This window comes from Camelus bactrianus, chromosome 13 (assembly GCF_048773025.1).
Source record: "Camelus bactrianus isolate YW-2024 breed Bactrian camel chromosome 13, ASM4877302v1, whole genome shotgun sequence".
NCBI classification, from domain to species: domain Eukaryota; kingdom Metazoa; phylum Chordata; class Mammalia; order Artiodactyla; family Camelidae; genus Camelus; species Camelus bactrianus.
Genome location: NC_133551.1, coordinates 76,001,536 through 76,021,437, shown reverse-complemented (window position 1 = coordinate 76,021,437; position 19,902 = coordinate 76,001,536). Strand labels below are relative to the sequence as shown.

The following is a 19,902-nucleotide window of genomic DNA, read 5'->3' as shown; positions in this document are numbered from 1 at the left end:
GGCAATGGGCTGGACGTGGAATGTGAGGGACAGAGAAGCAGGAAGGAGAGGCTGACCACTGCCTCCCTTCACCCAGGCCTTCCGGGGTCCAGAAGGCAAAGCCCACATCCCTGGTGAAATCATGGCCTGTCTCCAGCCGGGAGGAAGGTGGTGTGTGTGCAGGCTGAGGGGCGTGGGAATCCAAGCCCAGTTCCAAGCATCGTGTTGCAGGGCCTCCCCACTCCCCTGGCTCCAGAGCACCCCCCCCCACCTCCTCTCTCCCTCTGCTTCCATCAGGCCCTGACGAGGGAGGGAGGCCTCTCCAGACCACTGCCATCCAGGCCCCGTCCTCAGACCCTGCTTGCTCCCCCGACCATGTTCATCCAGTGGCCTGTCTACATGCCGGTGTTCTGTTATCCCGGCTAGATTGTGACTATTCACCTCCCGCTCTGCGCTTAGGGGCTGGGACGAGACCTTGCATGTGGAGGTGCTCGGTGTGCGCACCTCCCCCGGGGCCTGGCCCCAGGCCCCCTCCACTGCTGGTACTGCCCGGGGCACCACCGTCGCCCCCCAACTCCCCCTTCTCCTCACCACACTTCTGGGGCGGTAATCACCAGCCAGGCCCCGTGGCTCCCAAATCTCTCCTACTGGCTTAACTTCTTCCCAGAACTCCACCCCCTCGCCACCCCCTCTGCCTGTCTTTACTTTGTACCCAATTCTACTCAGTAAGTTTCTAGGTCCATCTCCCTGCACTGGACCAAGAGCGCCACGAAGACAGAGTACAGGGTGGCCATTCTGTGTCCCCGGCACAGTTCCAAACATACAACATGTGCCCCCAAAATGCCACATTGAATTGAAATAGCCATCCTGAAGTAATGTAATCTGCGTTCATGGTTAAATTAAACTAAAGAAAAAAGGCAAATGAACAGTAAGAAAAATATGCCAAAATGACAAAGTGCCTTGAGTTCAAAGTAAGCATGGAATATATGGGGCCAACACCTGACACACGGAGTTTGCTACCATCTAAAGCTATCAACTCTTCAAACAACAAAAACTGGCCAAGTTTGTAATAAGACTATCCGCACTTTTACCATTTTCCCTGCTTGACCTTTTAAATGTTACTGGCTGACTTTTCTACGTAAAACCAACTTTGCCTTCCTGCGGTAAAGCCCACCGTGACGTTCTATCCTTTATGTATGTTGCTGGATGTATCCCATGTCCCAATATTTTAAGGACTTTTGTGTTAACGTTCATGCGTTACCAGTCTGTACTCTCCTTGTAGTACCTTGCCTGGCTGGGGTGTCAGAGCTATGATCTCAAAGAAACACCTGGGAAGCACTCTGTCCTCCTCTATTTTCTGAAAGTTTGTTTAGAATTGGTATTATTTCTTCCTTTAATAGTTTATTAAACTCAAGAATGAAGTCACCCAAGTCTGGAAGCTTTTAGTTATGCATTCAATTTCTTTACTAAATATAGAGCTATTTAGATTTTCTATTTCTTCTCCTCTCACTTTTGGTTAAGTTGTGCTTTTCAAGAAACTTGTCCATTTCTTCTAAGTTATATTTATTGGCACATAAGTCGTTCATACTATCCCTTGATTACCTTTTAAATGTCTGTAGGACATGCAGACGCTCCTTCCTTCCTTCCTTCCTAACGTTGGTGATCTGTGTTTTTTTTCTCTCTTCTCGTGATCAGTCTTGCCAGTGTTTTATTAATATTTATCTTTACAAAGAACCAACTTCTAGCTTTACTGATTCTATTATTTGCCCTTTCTTGGTTTCTGCCCATATATTCACTATTTCCTTCTAATTCCTTTGAGTTTAATTTGTTCCTTTTATCTAGATTCTTAGAGAGGAAGGAGAGTTTGTTGATTTTATGCAGTCACACCCTGGACACACTGAAGGTTTGGTTCCAGGCCACCACAATAAAGTGATTATCGCAATAAAGTGAGTCACACAAATTTTTCGGTTTCCCAATGCATATGAAATTATGTTTACACTACACTGTAGTCTATTAAGTGTGTAATAGCAATACGTCTAAAAAAAGTGTACATATCTTAATTTAAAAATACTTTACTGCTTTATACAATGGAATACTACTCAGCCATAAAAACCGACAACATAATGCCATTTGCAGCAACATGGATGCTCCTGGAGAATGTCATTCTAAGTGAAGTAAGACAGAAAGAGAAAGAAAAATACCATATGAGATCGCTCATATGTGGAATCTAAAAAACAAAAATAAAAACAAACAAACAAACAAAAACAAAGCGTAAATACAGGACAGAAATAGACTCACAGACAGAGAATACAGACTTGTGGTTACCGGGGGGGTGGAGGGTGGGAAGGGATAGACTGGGATTTCAAAACTAGAATAGATAACACTGTATAGCACAGGCAAATATATACAAAATGTTATGATAACTCACAGAGAAAAAAATGTGACAATGAGTGTGTATATGTCCATGTATGACTGAAAAATTGTGCTGAACACTGGAATTTGACACAACATTGTAAAATGATTATAAATCAATAAAAAATGTTAAAAAAAAAATACTTTACTGCTAAAAATGCCAACTACCACCTGAGCCTCCAACAAGTCATGGCAGTAGCGTCTAGGTCACCGATCACAGATCCCCACAACAAATAAAATGAAAAGTCTGAAATATCGCAAGAATTACCAAAATGTGACACAGAGGCACAAAGTGAGCCAATGCTGCTGGAAAAGTGGTGCCGACAGACTTGCTCCACGCGGGGTTATCACAAATCTCCAGCTTGTAAAACAACACAGTATCTGCAAAGCGCAACGAAGTATACAGCACAATAAAATGAGGCCTGCCAGTAACTTGCCTCTTGTCTAACGCAGTCGCGTAATGCCGCAAGCTCCCCTGAAAGGACTGCGTGAACTGCACCCACAGATGTTCACACGCCCTTACGTTGCTCAGTGCAGATTATCTGCTAATTTCTGTCTGAATTCTTCTTTGCCCAGGCGTTAGTCAGCAGCGTGTTACTTAGTTTCCTACTATTCGGGGATTTTCTAGGCATCTTATTGTTACTGACTTCTACTTTAATAACATTAGTCAGTAAACATACTCTTTGAATTTCAATGCTTTTAAATTTGAGACTTATTTTGATGGCCCAGCATACGGTCTATCTCAGTGACTGTTTCACATGCACTTGAGAAGAATGTGTATTTTATTTGTTGGGTGTAGTGTTTTAGAGATGACCAGTCAAGGTGGCTGATGGTGGTGTTCAGATCTCCCACATCTTTATGATTATTTTTGCTCTGTTTGCTCTATCAATTATTGAGAAAGGAGAGTTAAAAGTCTCCGATTATGAAGCTGCATCTAAACGTGGCTGCCTTTAGTTCTACACACCTTGCTTTGCGTATCTGGAAGCCACGCTACCGGGTGCTCCGCACAGAAGCATTATCACGGCAGGCCGGTGACGCTCTGAACGGCCGGCTCGCAAGGCTGGCCCCTGGCTGGAGTCTGGGAGCGCAGACTCCCCGCCACCCTAACTGGTAAGAGTGGCTCGCGGGGCCCAGACTGTGCGTAAGGAGTAGTTTGTGCTGAACGCCTGCTTTTCTCGTGGGGCTCTGGAATCTCGGTGTGTGCTGGGCAGAGGGTGCCGAGCGGCCAATCCCCAGAAGTCCCTGGGGTTCTGAGAGCCTGGTGGCGCCGAGTCTCTGACTCAGCATTTCACCTGTGCCGTCTCAGCCCACTGCTGGGGGACGACGTGTGTGCTGCGCGGCTCCAGGGGCAGAGGACTCCGGATGCTCACACTGTCCCCTCGCCACCCCCATTCCCATCAGCCTCTCCCCTGGCTGGTCTTACTGTGTGTTTTTTCACTGAAACAAATCTTTCCTTTGAGAATGACTGTACGCTGAGTCATGTAAAGTCCTCCCAGTGAACCATCAAACCTGGGGTGCTCTGGGGGCTCCTGACATAGACACGTTCCCCTTTAGGACAGTCATGCCTTCCTGTATACCGCTGTCTTTATGAAGTGTCCCTTTATCTCTGGTAATACGCCTCATTTTGAAATCTGTTTCATCTGATATTAGTATAGCCACAAATCTTTCTTATGCTTAGTGTTTACACGGTGTATCTTTTTTCTGTCCTTTTACTTTCATACATATGGTTTGAAGACTTACACTTTACATCTTTATGTTTAAAGTGATTTTTTTTATAAACAACCTATAATTGGGTATTAAATGATAGCTTCTAATGAATGTCTCTATATCAGGAAAACCACCTGTAGGAATCATTCTACAGACATACGTGTACATTTTTTAAAATGACGTCAGTGAAGTTATCCACGGTGGCAGTGTCTGTAAAAGCAAACACCTGGAGACAGTCCGAATGGTCGTCACTAAGGGCCTGACAAATGGATGACGGGTCATCCAAACAGGGAAAGCCATGCCATCTTAAGAAAGAATAAGAAGTTCCTTGTGGAATAACATGAACAATCTATAAGACATATTGGTAAGAATATATTTTTAAAGGCATAGAACAGAATATAGAGATAAGCAACCATTTATTTAAAACAAGGAAAAATACATACAAGTATTTTTATTTGTTGTATTTGCTTAGAATTTCTGGAAAGTTGTAGAGAAACCAGGTTAACACCGGCTGTTTCTAGAGTGGGACACTGGGTGTCTTAAGGACTCCACGGGACAATACACTTTCCCTATGTGCCCTGGGTGAATTTTGAACTATGAGAATTACCTTTTCAAAAATAAATTAAAATAAATTAATAAAGTAAATCGGGAAAATAAATAAAATTTCCTTTGTGAAGTTCCTAGGCTAGAGGAAACCGCTGTCCACTATCCTGTGAGCTCCTGGGAAGCAGGGACGGCCGGAGCTGGTCTACCAGGGCTGGGGTCCCAGCCGGGCGGCTGGAGCTGTGTCGCCCTGGGCAAGTGACACCCTCTCTCTCAGGCTGCTTCCTCTTCTGTAAAGTGGGGGTAACAGCAGTACCTACTTCACAGGGCTGTTGTGAGGATGGAGTGAACTAACACAAATGCTCAGAAGTAAAGCTGGAAAAGCAGTGGTCACCACGGCACCTATGAGGGCGGCAAGCACACAGCAGGTGCTCAGTCCAAGGGTCTGGAAAGAGTGATGCAGGATGTGAGAGATTAATAGCAGTAATATCCACAGACCCAGCGCTCCGACAACTCTGACGCGTGGGGAACCGCTCTGCCAGCTGCACAGAAGGCGCAGCCTTGCCCAGCCAGACCGTCTAAGCCACGCGCTCCCACCGGCAGGCCTGATCTTTCCCGTGCACCGCCCCTCCCGCCCAGGACACCGGGCCTCACCAGGGCAACCCAATCATGTGTGTGTTCCGCGGAGGCACAGAAGCACCCGCCTCTCCCGCAGCTCACGGGCACAGATGGGGGCAGGGCCACAGAGCAAGGGCCCGAGTGTGCAAAAGGCGGTGGGACCTCCCAGGTACATCTTCCAGGGTGCCCAGAGCGCGGCGCTGCTGTTCGAAATGCCAGGCTGAAAGCAGGCCACCTCTTGCAAACAGCCTGGCTAGGAACTAACCCAGGAAATCAAATTACCTGGGTTTTTCAATTGCTCCAAAAAGAAGCCTTGACCCAGTGTCAAAAGTGCTGACTGAGTCGCTGAATCATGCATCCTCTTTGCTGATGGGCCTCTTTGCCCCCGAACACTGCCGATGCCCAAGGTAATGGGTACAGTTAAGACTCAGATAAATAAGTGAAAATCAATACCATCTCGGCAGAGAGCGGTGACAATGTGCGTTTGATGATAAATTAGTGAAGTTCTTTACCTGCTTAATTAGCGGGCCGTCGAGCCACTTCAGGACACACTGGAACGCCGTCGATTCCTTTGGGGGCTGGCGTGCTCTCTGTGTGTGGGGAGGGACCAGCAGGTTCTGGTCAAAAATCCTGTGCCAGTCATTCATGCTGCCGGTCTGAGGGTCACGGGGGCCTCTAGGGTAACCTGCACCATTCGTGTTCAAATAAATTAGAAAGTTGTGAGGGCTGCAGTGCTTAGGACAATTCTGCACATTTCCCACCTTCCACGGATCCCAGGGGAGCCGCCATCCCTGCAGCCCACGCTCTGCAATCCCACCTCCAACCCCCCGTGCAGCAGAGGCACCCACGCCGCCTTCCCCGGAAAATGTGCCCGTCTTGCTCCTGGGCATCCCTCTGCCCCTCCTCCCAGGAACCAAGCCAGAACTTGACTGTCCTGGCCTCGGTGACTGGTTTAGGGCTGAGCATATGCTCTGAGCAGCCACCAGGCCCTGGGAACACAGGCTGTCTGAGAGGGGACCTGTGAGCATGTCCCTATCAGGGCCATGAGATGTGAATATCAGAGCTTCTGTTGGTTCTGTTAAGAGAAGGAAATGCTCTCTTCTGTGATCTTTGGAGCAGAGAGGTCATCAGCCCGAAGCTGCCAGGGCCACCACAGGAGCCACCTTGAGCCACACACAGAAAGGCAGGCAGAGGAAGAGTAAGGCCCGTGGGTCCAGATGTCATCACGAGAGCCCTGTCTCAGGGGACCCTCAAGTCCAGCACCAGGACAGTTGAGCTACACGCAGTCTTACTGCCGACGCCAGGCAGGGACAGGTTGGCGTGTTCAGGTGTCTCGCTGACCGGGGTCAGTAAGGATGCTGTCTGCCTTCCAGCAGACAGGAATCTGAGCCTTCGCAAGACTCTCCAGGTGACACAGAATCTCGGCTCTCGGCCTTGATGAGGGGCTGAATTCTGCACGATACTAAAGTGGCAAGCGAGGGGGAAAGGCAGTGGGTTTGGCCTCCCAGAACAGCAGTTCTTAATGTGGCCCCCAAACCTGGAGGCTCCCCAAGGTGGTCAAGGGCCCCGCAGGGTCTAAGCTATTTCCATTACCTCCAGGTGTCACTCGCCTTGGTCACTGCGCTGGCACCTGTGCTGAGGGCACCAAGGCAACAGTGGGTGCAGCTGCCAGGCCTCAACACAACCCGAGGCAACAGCGCCAAACCCCACCGGCCACCATGGGGAGGGTCACCACTTGGCCCAAGTTACAGTGGCTGCGCTTAAGAACGTGCTTCGGGGAGGAGGGTGCAGCTCAGTGGCAGAGCACGTGCTTAACATGACGAGGTCCTGCATTCAATCCTGAGAATCTCCATTAAAAAACACATAAACCTAACTAACTCCCCACCCCTAAGACACAAGAACGTCCCAGGGGAAGCTGACAAGACTACGGATTTCATCCTGCCATGACCCTGAGTACACGTGCTTCTAACACTCTGTGATGAAACCAGGAAGACATAGAGGACATTCCTGCTGCCCAGCGACGGACAATCACTGGGCAAGCTGGGCGGGATCACGGGTTGCAGGTGAACTTCTGTCACTCGGCAACACCATTCTTACTAACAGGACCGCTGAGACCCACCGTGGTGGTTCAGATTTCGCTACTTTGTAGACCATCACTCAAACCTGAACAAACTGAGCCTTCGCTTCAAGGAAGACACGTTATAAAAATGGAGCTTTCGGGCAAAACTGAGAAGTGGGAGAATCTGTACCCTCCACTGTGAGCCTGACAGCCTCGTATCTCTGAAAGACTCTCCTGATGAGACGGGTAGTGATGGTGATGAGAGTGATCTTCTGAAAGTGTATGATTAAACGTGTCAGTACTTGGAAAATCTGCCTAACTCAGTGCCAGCGTGCTCAGAGCAAGCAAGCATGATGGTGTAACATCGGCGTGGGTAAGACATCCACCCACCGTGCGAGACAGATCGGAGGGTTAACGCAGCAGAGAGAGGAGCCTCAGGGACAGGGTGTCAAACTCTGCCTAGAGAAAGGACCACCTGTGGAGTGCGGGTGCAGCGCCACAGCAGGACAGCCACAGCCCTCTCTCTAAGGGCCTCCTCCCTTATTGGGGCGAGGCTGGATTTCCTTCAAATACTTCAACTGAAATGACAGATCACAACAGATTAAACAGAGAAGGCTGGACCAGACCAAGCGGTCCCCGGCCGACGTTAAAAGGATTCACAAACATGCAAAACCACCCCACTCTCCTTGCTAATGTTTTCGTTTTGGAAAGCATAGTTGGTTTCAATGGAAAAATACATTTTTATGGTCACCTATAACAGGTCTACTGTTTTTAAGTGAATTAATAACGTTGCTGACATCACTCAACAATAAATACTGGTAGATATCACTTTCGTTTTAAAAAGTTATTTGGAGTCCTTAATCATTTTTCAGAACAAAGGGGTGTGATACTAAAAAGTGTGAGAAGGGTTGTTCTGAAAGGACCCAAATGCGGGTCTTGGGGCAGCCAACCCACACTCCACGCTCACGGGCCGTGCTGGTACACAGGGGAGCCCTGCGAGGCACAGACGTGACTGGCTCCCCCGAGGTGCTCTCCGCCATCCCTCAACACGGCAACCCCCCCCACTGCAGTGCAGGCCCCACCCCGCACCCACTGTGGGCGGGCACGCCCCACGGCGTCCAGGTCCAGACTGCTACCAGAAGAATAGTAAGGCACACACACTGGTTTGTTTGGGTTTATTTTTTCCTTTGTAGGTTATTTTCATCTCGATACCCCTTGTTTCGTGGACTGACCCTCCCCTATTCCACGTGCGGGAGGGCTGCTCACAACTTTGGCCAGAGGGTGTCAGCCACAGTCTCAACGATGAACCTGCCAGCCCTGGGACTCCAGCCGCAGTGCCCTCTGGAAAGGCTGTCTCTCCCCCAAGACTGGGAGCTGCCCAGGCTGACCTGGAGCCCCAGGGGCCATCCTGCCACCCCAGGAGAGCCTGCGGTTGAGGCCAGCCCAGGGGAGGCTGTGGAGATGTGGGGAGGGGAGGGCAGTCCCGCCAGCAGAAGCCAGCCCTCCAGCCCCACCCCCCAGGCCCATTAGAGCTGAGCTAGGCCGGTGGACGCTTTCTGTGGCGGCTGAATAACGGCCCCCAAAGATATCCTCACCCTGGTCCCTGGAACCTATGAACATGTGACTCACGCGGCCAGAGGGACTTTGTGGGTATGATCAAGTTAAAGACACTGAGCTGGGGAGAGGGGGCCTGATGTGCCCACAAGGGTCCTTCTCAGAGAGAGAAACCAGAGGGCTCAGAGAACAGGCCAGGTAAAGACAGAAGCAGAGAGAGATGTGAAGATGGAGGAAGCCAAGGAGTGCAGGTGCCCTGGAAGCTGGAGAAAGCAAAGAAACAGATTCCCCCAGGGCCTCCAGAAGGAGCGCAGCCCTGCCCACACCTTGACATTAGCCCATGGAAACTGATTTCAGACTTCTAACCTCCAACTGAAAGAAGATAAATGTGTGTTGTTTTAAGCCACCCCATTGGTGGTAATCGTTACAGAAGCCACAGGACCTCATACAGGTGTTCACGATCTCTAAGCAGAAGAGGTCTGACGGCACTTGCCACCTGTCCTGTGCTGCTCTGCTCTCTGGACAACTGCTTGCAGAACGGAACCCATTGTTCTGTGGCCTCGGTACCAGGCTCGCCATCAGAACTCAGTAAATTCTATCACAAAATTGAAGTTTCGATAAACTTGATTCCCAAAGGTTTTTTTTCCCCAGATAAACATTGTTTTCTCACTGACATTAGTTATAAAATTGGGAGGTTTATTCGCACAAAGTGAGTGTTCTGACAGCCTGAGTGGGTGTCTCTACAGCGAGGCCCTTCCTGCCTGGGGAGCACCGGGGAAGCACTGGCACCCTGCCCCGCAGTTTCTCTTAGCCCGGGGACTGCGCCTCCTCCATAGGTCCCACCAGACACTGTTCACCTGCCCCAGATTCCCGAGCCGGTACCTCCTCCCACTTCCCAGGGAGACCGCGGGACCCAATATCGCCCTCAACAGGTGGCTGCTGCTCCAGTCCACCAGGCAGGGGACAGCCCCGGGCTGCAGCAGCAGGATGATCTGGGACAAAAGGCAGGCTACCCCAAGACCAAGCGCTGAGCTAGGCAGACGGAGGCAGGTAGCACCTGTCGGAGTGAGTGATGGAGGGAGAGATGACACCTGAGACACAGGCTCCTCTCCCCTTCCCCGAACCCCCCATAACGGCTTGCACCTGGCCCTCATCCCTGTCCACTCCACATTGCCCTGGCTTCCATTTCTCCCAGACATGGTACTCTCTGTCCCCCCGACACACACACACCCTTGGACGATTCCTACTCTTCCTCGAGGGGTCAGACCAAATGCCACCTACTCGGGTGAGCACTTCCATCCCCCACACGGGGTCCCCTCACAGAAGTCACCACACCCCACCAGGCTACAGGGTCACTGCTGGCCCACAAGACTGAGCTCTACAAGGGCAGGACCCAGTCCTCAGTGAAAACCTTTTTAAAGACTAAGGAACTCATTCAGTTATGCTGTGGAGTTAAGAAGGCTGTGGAGGAAGGGCAGAGGGGCCTCTGGGGCTAGATAAACAAAAGAGAAAATTCAGAGGGTCCCGTGCTTTGAGCCCAAGAAAAAGGGAAAGGGGGAAACAAAAGAGAACGCACCAGCTTTTAGCAAGGCCCTGCTGCAAGCCAGGCACTCACAAACATTCTCATATTCATTATTCCAACAACTCTGTAAGATAAGTACCATCTTTATCCCCATCTTATAGATGAGAAAACTGAGACTCAGAGGCTAAACAGCCAGTCGGAAGTCAAACAGCCAGTCCTATGAACCTCAGAGCCATTGTAACCACGCCTGCTCCTCTGTCCACCAAGACCAGGACAGGCCAAGGGGAAGAGCCCCCAGAGCAAAGTGAGAGCCCTGGTCGGGCAACCCCGGGCTGATCCTCGCCCTCCTCTCTGACTTCTGGAAAGTCTCTTGCCTTCTGGGCGTCTGTTTCCCATCTACTCATCTACCGTAAAGTTTCCCTGCGGTCTTTTCTTCTGCAGACCAAATAGGAAACAAAGGTCTCCCAAGCACCTGTTCTGTTCCAGTACCCACACCAGTGAAGCAGACTGTCAGATGCCCCATCTTCAAGAATCTAAGTGTCCAGTGGGACAAAGACAAGGGGACAAGCGTGAGCAGCACACACAAGACAAGCCTAACCCAGTCTCCCTTTTTTTGGCGGGTAGAGGAAGTTGCCGGAGGGAACCCTGGTGCTGAAGAGCTGAGCTGAGCTGAAGCCTCACAAGCAGGGGTTCACCAAGGGAAGGGAGGAGGAGGAGGAGCTGCAAGGAGCTGTCCAGGCACAGAGGAGCTTCCTTCCCGGAGGTAAACAGGATCAGGAATGTCTGAGACCTGAAAGCTTCGGGCAGCTTTTTTGAGAGTAAGTGCAGGTCTAATTAAGCACTGTCTGGAATTCCTCATTCAAAGGATATTCTTTTATACCTACCATGTGCCAGGCCCTGGAGAAAGCGTCCTGGAGAACACAGCAGACAAGCTCCCTGCACTCGTGGAAAGAACCTGGAGGGAGGCAGAAAGACAGGATACAAGTCAGCACACCAATGACATGGTTGTGACCTAGGAAAACCACAGAGAGTGGACAGTGCAGTGAGCGGTGATGGAGACCTGGGCTGGAACTTGGCGGGGGGGGGGGGGGGGGGGGCTATTCACAATCATCTAAGTACACCTTTCTAACTACACAAGCTTATGAGGCCAGACCTCCTTCGTATACTTCAACCAAAATGACACACTGCAACACTGAAGGCAGGACAGGTCTGAGAACGCAGCTCTCTTCTACTGAGACAGACATGGAAGAGACCTGCAAAGGCGGGGCCTCTGGGTCTGAAGAAGCAAGCAGGATAGCGAGCAATCTGGCCTCGCGAAAGGCCCAGGGGGAGAGCTCGGACCCGGTCAGGTCAGCGGGCTGGGCAGCGGAGGGGAGGCCGTAGACAGGCAGGGCCTTCTGGACAGGACCTCCTACGAGGGCCACGGAGTCTCCAGATCTGCACTGGGCGGCGGCGTTGGTTGGCGTCGGCAGGGCCAGCAGGGGACAGGCACCCAGCAAGGATAGGCAAAGCAGGGGTCTTCAGCAGGGGACCAGCCCGGGAAAAGTCGGTAATCCTGGAGGGCCAACACCCCAAAGCCCATGACGGCCGCACTGCGCTCGCCTTGAGCTGGAGGGCTGCAGTGGGATGCACGTCACCGGGCAGAGTGCGGAGGTCGAGCCTCAAGGAGCCCCTGACACCCTAAGGTACCGGCGGCCCGGGCCGCACCAAGCGTCAAGGCGGAGAGGAGGGGAGGTGCGACGGACTCGGGCACAGCCTCGCGCCCCGCCCGGCCGCCGCGCCCCGCAGGCACCGGGCCCCGGGGAGCGACGCACGGAGCACCCCACCCCCGGCCAGAGGCCCCGGCCCGCTCACCGGCCCCCGCGCCTCCAGGCCGCGTCCAACCTCCCCCACCGGCGCCAGCCAACGTGGTTCCGCCCGCGGCGGGCAGCGTTACCTAGGAGACGCGCCTGCCGCTGCCGCGCCCGCCCCGGCCGCGGAGCCCCACGTTTTCCAGGAAGTGCCCCCACCGATGGATCCAGAGGCCCGGCCGCCGGCCGGTGCCCACACGAACCGCAGGCCTTGCGGGCCGAGGACCGGCCGAGGGGCGCCGGGTCCGCTACCACCCGCCGGAGGAGCCTCGGAAGGGGAAGAACCCGCCCCGTCATCGTCGTCACAGAGCCGTGGGACCAATCGGAGCCCAAGCCCAGGGGCTCCGCTCCATGAGCGCTGGCCAATCGGCGCGGCGGCGGGCACGTCCTGATTTGCATGGCCGGCCATCCCTCAGCCAATAGGCGCGTGACTGGCGTGAAGATGAGCCAACGAGAAGCAGGCAGAGGCGTGGCCCCGGGCGTCCCACGAGGTGAAGATGCTGCGGGCGGAACCTGGTCGAGCGAGCGGGATTCGGGGGCGCTAAAGTCGCAGGGGCAGGGCGGGAAGGAAGATCCGGAGCGGGGCAGAGGATCCGGAGCTGGAGCCCCCAGGTGAGTGCAGAGGGAGACCCCGGCCGTCCGCGCAGTTCACGGCGGTGTGCCGGGAGAGCGGCGGCGGGCACCCGCGAGGCCCGCGCTGGCTCTCCAGCTCCTCTTCCCCAGCGCGTCCCCGCGCCCGCCTCCGTCCTCACCTCCTCTCCACCGGCTCACCTCCTTCTCCATCATCTCCCTTCCCCCATCCAGTCCTCGCTTGCCTGCCCTATCTGCCAACCTGCCCGACCTTTTAGCTCCCATCCCCGACCCCTGCCCCAAACTTCATCCTTCCCCTGGTCCTGGCTCTGCCCCCTCCTCTTCCCGCAGCCTCGCCTGCCCCAGTCCCCATCCCCCTTTCCATCCCCTCTCCCGGCCTTTGCGCAGCCCCATCGGAGCGCTCCTGGTCTCCATTCTCCCCATCTCTCTTCCTTGCTTCTCCCAAAGGCTCATCGCGCCTCTCCTTCCAGGTCCCTGGCCCCATCTTCCCACCCATTCTGCTCCCAGTCCCTACTCTCTCACCATGGGCGCCTTCTCTCCACCTTGCTCTGCTGCCCAGGACCTTGGCGCTGCCTTCCTGCACCAGTTCATCTGGCTACCTACACACCCCCCACAACCCCGCCCCGGTTGCTATGCCCCTACCCCATTTCAGCATCTCTTGGCTCCCTACCTCCCCTACCTGCTGCTACTCCCGCAGGACGCAGGACACAGGACACAGAGACCCAGCTGCTGCACCGCTTACTGCTGCAGTAGCAGCAGCCAATGTACCTGCCCACCTTCCCACCCTCCCACCCAGGCAGCCTACCCTGGCTCTGCTCCTCCTGGCTTTTGTCCTAGGGGGCTCCTTTGGGGTCTACACTTTGTCTGGAGGGTCCTGGGGGGCTCCAGGTGGGAAGCCCCTTAGCACCCTTTCCGGCCTTCCTCCCTGGCCACCATCTCCCTCCCCACCCCACCCCCACTTTCCTGCTCAGCCTCACTTTGTGATTCAGCATTTTTGGGGTTGGTAACTTTCTTTGCCTCCTGGCATGATAGGGACCTGCTTGTGGGGCTGAAGGCAGGGGCTCTTGACCCTGCAGTTAGCAGGGTCCACCTTAGGGAACTGTCCTGAGCTGCCTGGTGGGGACGGGGTTGGGGAGCGGGGAACCCACCAGTGGGGGCTGCCTTTTCCTCTCCTCCACTTGTCTGCCCTGCGTTGAAACACATCCAAGGGGAGATGACATAAGTAATAGCTCTTGGGGAAATAGGCTGTTAGCATTTATGGAAATTAATACATCCACATCCAAGGAGCGAGAACACCAAGTTCAGGCCACAGCTGTCCCACTGTCTGTCGTTTCAGGATTTCTTCTTTCTCTGCAACTTCTCCTCCCCCTCAAAAACGCCATCCGCCTTCCAATGCCAAGAGCAAGCTCCTGCTCTGCTAAGGAAAGCGCATTCGGGCCCCACGTTGCAGGGTTTGGGGACCTGCGTGTAGAGAGTGGCATCGCCCTCCTGATTGTTGCTTGGCACCTACATCCACCTGCAGAGCCCCGGCTCGTGTGCAGTTCCTGGGCTCGTGCCTCTGTGCTGTCCCGGGGCGGGGGGTGGGGGGGCGGGTGGCCAGAGGGCACCGGCTGCCCAGGTCCTGTCCATTGGGAACGCTCGCCAAGCCCACACCCAGCCACAATGACAGTAAGTGTGTTTGGACTGCAGGGCTTTCCTGCCTCGAAAGCAGCCTGCTGGAGGCTTCCCTTACAAGACCGGGGTCCAGCTCTCTGGGCCTCTCTGCGCCAGTTGAGAAACCCCATGGGCACTGCTCAGCACCCGGGGACTGAGCCAGGCCGTGGTGGGTGGAGGGGGTCGGAAATAGTATGTAACCCGGTCTTGTGCTGAAAACCATTTTGGGTCTGGACGTGGAGCCTGGACAGGAGCGAGTGGTCAGGAAAGCGGTTGCACACAGGAGGTGTGGCAGAACGGACCCCGCTTCTTGTCTGGTGAGGGTCACAGGCCGAGGCGCCGGGGGTTGGGAGGTGAGCGAGCTCTGGGGTGGGGCATATTGAGAGGCGGCACACCACGGGGCTGGCTCTCTTTCCTTTTTCAATGATCCTCTAAAGCCCCAGTGATTCAGGAGGAAGTGAGCGGCACAAGTTTGGGCTCGGCAGTTTCCGGTAAAGGCTTGCAGGGAGGGGGCCTCCTCTCAACTTGCCTGTTTGTTGGTGCCAGGCCCATGGCAACTGGGCAGCGCCAGGTGTGGCGGGGGAATGCCGCCTCTGCCACTAGAGCCTGGGGGAGCAGGTCTGGTTTCCCGGGACTCGGGCTGGAAGGAGCGTGCGTTTAGTCCTTGACTAAATTCCCAATGGCCTTCGCATCACCCAAGGCCCCAGAGCCAGAGCAGCTCCTTGGGATCTCAGAATAACAGACAGAACAGTGGCCACTTCAGGCAGCACTTGGGGAGGTCCGTCTCAGAAGGTGTCCAGAGCCAGGGACCCCACACAGCCCTCCATCCACCTCCTGGCAGCCAGGGGTCCCACCTCCCAGAGGCAAGCATGCCGGAGCAGTCAGGGTCTTGGGCGTCTTCCCCTTCGGAGGAGTCAACGGAAGCCCAAAGGCCAAAACTTCTCCAAGGTCAGAGGTGGGGCAGAGCCTGGCCAGGTCCCTACCTCCCGCCAGCCTTCTTTAGTTCTGCCCCTTGGAGTCAACCAACACCCCATGGACCCATGAATGTCCAAACACCAGCTCCATCCACCCTTTGGGAGGCACCTGTGAGGTCGTGCTGACGTTCGTGGAGGGAACCAGCACCCTGGGTGCATCTGAGTCACTGGGGCTGTTAGGAGTAGGTGATACCACTAACCACCAAGGATTCTTGGTGACACCATCCCGCCCAGCTTGGCAGGCCCCCAGAGCAAGGCCCTGTGGTTCCAAAGATGTCATCAAATTGATGGCAAGGGGCCAAGCCGCTGGATGAGATGAAAGGGAAGAAGGGACTCTGCGCTTTGACCTTGCTTCCCCATGAATCCTTGTAAATAACCCGAAACACCCCCTCAAGGGAGGCTGTTAGCCTGGAGGGGAAACAGGCACAGAGCGGTGGCAAGACTGATCAGGCCTTCTGGTCCTCTCTGGATTCTGTTCCCACTGCACCAGGACCCAGAGGCAGGCTCCTTGCCCGTCCCACCAAGTTCCAGCACATCAGCAAGTGCTGGAAATCCTTCCCCAGCAGCTGCGTCTGCTCCAACGTGCAGGAGGGTCAGGGTTCAATCCCAGCTCCCAAGGGATGTGGAAACCACCCTTCTCACCGATAGCAAGCCCAGCCTGCCCAGCCCCCTGACTCACTGCAGGTTCCTCCTTTCTTTGGGGCAACTGTGGGGAGACATGGTCTTTGGCTCAGCCAGGGAAGAGGAGATGGGGACGTGGCCTCCCCAGGAGAGAACGCACATGGGGCCAGGCAGGGACATCACCTGCCTTGTCACCCGGTCCATGCCGGGGGGTAGGGAGGGCTTGAGGGTTCCCTTTGGCCAGGGGCCTCCCCAGGAGTCTCCCTGCCCACAGACACAAACAGCGGCTGGGTCTCCTTACCCTTTGCCACAACCCATGGGACTCAGACAGGGCCAGCCTTCCTCCCCCTGTACACCCAGGATGCGCACTGGGCACGGCCATCCCCAGCCTGAGGGTGCCCTGTTCCCGCACACTTTCCAGCTCATATCCTGTAGGATGGGGTCTCTGGAGATCACCCCCTGCTCCACGGTGTGGCCAGGTGGTTAGCCCTGGAGACCTGGTGCCTGCAAGGTTGTATGTGTCCCTCATCGTAACACCTGTTCCGCCCACATCCCCGGCACCACCTTCCTTGAACTTCCTCCTTCCAGGTGGCCCGTCTCCTCTGTCAGCCCAGCACACAGGCACTTGGAGAACTGGCTGTCTCCACGCCACGCAGGGTGCAGGTACCATAGCACTGGGGAAAGAGAAAAGCGGAAGTGGGTGGGGACAGCTCCCTCAGCGTCACGCCCGTGCTGCAGACCCAGCTAGGGGCGTTTTCTCCACCAAGGTCTTGAGCCCTGTTTGGGGGCTCTCCCCACCCAGCTTGATCTTGATCTTGAGCCCCAGCTGCTAAATGGCTGAGATCCGTCTTCCAGCTCAACGACTGAAAGCCAAGTGTTTCTCCTTCTCAGATCCCTGTGCTGGGCTCACAACGAGCCAGCACACCGTTCATCGCTGGGCTGGTCTCCCCAGCAAGCGAGCACTTCTTGGGTCACGGAGATAACGAGTCTTGTCCGCGGGGCCGACTGTCGCTGGCAGTGGCCCCCAGTAAAGTACTGGCTGCCTGAGTGTCTGGCTCTCACCCTCCCAGCCGCTCCACTCCGTTCCTGCTTCCCCTTTTCTCAGCATTGGTGACGTGAGGCAACACAAGTAGTTGTAAAGACAGCCCCTGGCACAGGATGCTCACCCTCTGCGTCCAGGCACAGGCTGAGCCCTAACCTTGGCCCTACCTGGAGCCCAGGTGGCTCCCAGGAAAGATCACTCTTAGTGACTCAGGCCCCCTTGTGAGTCATTCCATGAGCCCACACGGGGGTCCCCAGAAAGGGGGACAGCCTGGGAGAGCCTGGCTTTCGTGGAGGGAGGGAGATGGCCGGGACAGCCTGTTGCATGGCCTTCCTGTGAGCAGAGGGACCTTCCTCGCCCGTCCTCCCTACCCCAGGCCACCTGGAGGGCCGGGCGCACGAGCCCACCGGGCATCCGTCTGCACGCCTGCCTGCCCGCCCGCCCGCCCGCCCGCCAGTGCAGCAGTCCGCAGGTGCCCGGGGGCTGCAGAGCCTCGCTCCGGGCTCGCCCACCCTCCACAGTGCAGCACGTTTTCATTCCACCCCTCAGCAGCTTTAGTCTTTCAGAGCAAAGTCCAGCCTGATGTCCACCAGCTGTCAAAGGAAGCCCCAGGGCAGAAGGATCTAGAATTCTGCCTGGGCACCTTGCCTTCCTGAGTGCTCCGTGTGGCAGGGGCTCTGTGGAAAGAGTGCCCTTCCTGCTCCTTCCAGACGGAGGAGACTCGGAAATAACTAGGATCTGTGGACAGGGAAACTCTGATGAATCCATGCATTGAAAAGTAAACTAGAATTTAGCACTGTTTAAAAGCTGTAAATACCACCGATGGGGAACCCCTTTGCAGCAGATGTTTGAAGGGCCAAGAGCCAAGCCCATCTACCTCCCTCTCTAGGGGCCAGAAAAGGGATGCAGTAACCATAGACCAGGAACGGTCAGGGAAGGCTCTGCTGATGGAGGAGAAATCGGGGGCAGATGTGGTTGACGTTTGGCCTGGACCTTGAAAGGAGTCAGGGTTGTGACAGCAGAGCTGGGAAAGGACTGCCCGAGAGAGGGCCCTGCACAGGCCAGGCCCCAGAGGGAGAATGGGGTGGTTGGACAGTGGCCGAGGCCCAGGGGGAGCACAGGGGGGACGTGAAGGTGGGAGTCGTTGAGTGTGGGCAAGAACCGGGCTCGAGGAGACCAGCCGTTGGACCCCTGGGGGCTTTGGAGCCAGGCAGTGACACGTCCATGCCAGGATGGAGGAGGCAGACGTGTCTGGGGCGTGGGGTCAGGACCGTGTGTGATGACGAGGAGACCCCATGTCCCTTGAACATATCTCAGGAGGATGAACAGAGTGACTAGGAGGGCATCGCAGCGAAGCTGCCGTGGAGATGGGGGACAACAGGCTGTGGGAGGATCCCAGGACCCCCAGCCTCTCATCGCTGGGTCCACTCGGGCTGCCCGGGCAGGCACCACACTGGCCCCTGCCTCATTGGGTCCAAGGTCTGGGCCTCGGCCAGTTGCTGCAGGCAGTGAGGGGGGAGCCCTAGGGTTCAAATTGGCTTTAGACCAGAGGTGATGGCCAACCTCCCACCAGTCACAGTCCTGACAGTGGACATGGTCACCCAGGAGGAGGGGCCGAGAGTAAAGAGGGCAGAAGACAGAGCCCAGGGAGTGGCCATGAGTGCAGGATTTGAGAGGGAAGATGAGGGTCAAGACAGACAGGAGGAAACCCTGGGCAATCTCGGTGCCCAGGAGGAGAGGGAGACAGAGGATGAGTTGGGGGCTGGTGTCCGCTGCATCGGGTGGGCCCCACACTGCCGGGGCGGCAGGCTCTGCTGCGAGGGGACAGTGGAGCTGCCCCCGTAACAGGTGCACATGCCACGTCCAGGCCGTTTTCCGTCAGCTCCTTCACTCGGCCTTGGCCTTGGGCAAGTAGCTGCCATTGTCCCTGTTTTACTGGCGCAGAAACAGGCACTGAAGGTCACAGGGCACAAATGGGGAAGAGCTGCCTCTCCTGACCTTTGCTCTCTGCTGCCTCTGGGGCTCTGGAGCAATCCGACGGTGGAAGGAAGGAGGGTGAGAGAAGGGTGCGTGCTCAAGGGGCTGGCAGGTTGGCGGGAAGAAAAGGCGCTTTTCTGGTTAACCGAGTCTATCCACAGCATCCTCTTAGCACGGTCTTTTATAAAAGGCTGTTTCCACGGTGCATGATTCTGGTTCCTGCCCGAATCGGGGCACTTCTGGGGACTCTGAACTACGGGGTCAGGGTTCATCCTGCCAGCATCACTGATGGCTCTTGTATAGTGCGACCAAAGAGGGTTAGAACAGGGTGCTCCAGTGGCCCTGGAGGTGCCCAGCAGTCCTGGGCCATGGGGCACACATCGGGGTCACAGGCAGCAGTGCCCAAAAACAGTCCCCTGGGTCCTGGTACAGCTCATTGGGCTCTCTCACCAGCCACTGGCCCAGGGTTTCGAGGCTGTACTTCGAGAAACATTCCCCAGCTCTTCCAGTTTACCGAACTTTACTGTTTCCGCTTCTCTTTAAAGTGATGCGCAAGGAAATATGTCTTGATCTGATTGTTGGAAACTGGCGAGTGAGCTGCCCGGGGCTCCGGCAACGCCCCAGTGCATCAGAAGCCCTCATTCTACTGAGCAACCTGCTACCCTTTTTTTAGTTCTGAATCCCACGTCGAGCTTTTATCCTGACATGGGTGGGGTATGCTGTTGGTGGTGGTGTCCCAGTACCACCCACCCACCGAAGGAGGTGTGGTTGGAATGCTGACCATCCAGGCGCTCGTCCAG

At 55.3% G+C, this 19,902-nt stretch overlaps 2 protein-coding genes across 6 annotated transcripts in view; one reads left to right on the top strand and one right to left on the bottom strand.

Annotated features, from left to right (window-relative positions):
• Positions 1-12,546, bottom strand: part of NPHP4 (nephrocystin 4) — a 103,086-nt gene extending 90,540 nt beyond the window's left edge. Inside the window, exons 1-3 of one of the 4 annotated variants that reach the window (XR_012511486.1) lie at positions 12,331-12,546; positions 11,279-11,349; positions 5,772-5,944 (exon numbers count right to left, since the gene is read on the bottom strand). Coding sequence is in view for 2 of the 4 variants with exons in the window: in XM_074377583.1 (XP_074233684.1) it covers positions 5,772-5,906 (135 nt within the window). In the remaining 2 variants the exon portion in view is untranslated. Of the gene's footprint in view, positions 1-5,771; positions 5,945-11,278; positions 11,350-12,248; positions 12,278-12,330 lie in introns of those variants that run through there. The other 3 variants (XM_074377583.1, XM_074377584.1, XM_074377585.1) reach the window with 3 other exon arrangements.
• A 155-nt stretch (positions 12,547-12,701) lies between these two features.
• KCNAB2 (potassium voltage-gated channel subfamily A regulatory beta subunit 2) overlaps positions 12,702-19,902 on the top strand; it is an 85,246-nt gene continuing 78,045 nt past the window's right edge. For both annotated transcript variants that reach the window (XM_010957614.3, XM_010957611.3), the window contains exon 1: positions 12,702-12,856. The gene's annotated coding sequence lies outside the window, so the exon portion shown is untranslated. The remainder of the gene's footprint in view (positions 12,857-19,902) is intronic.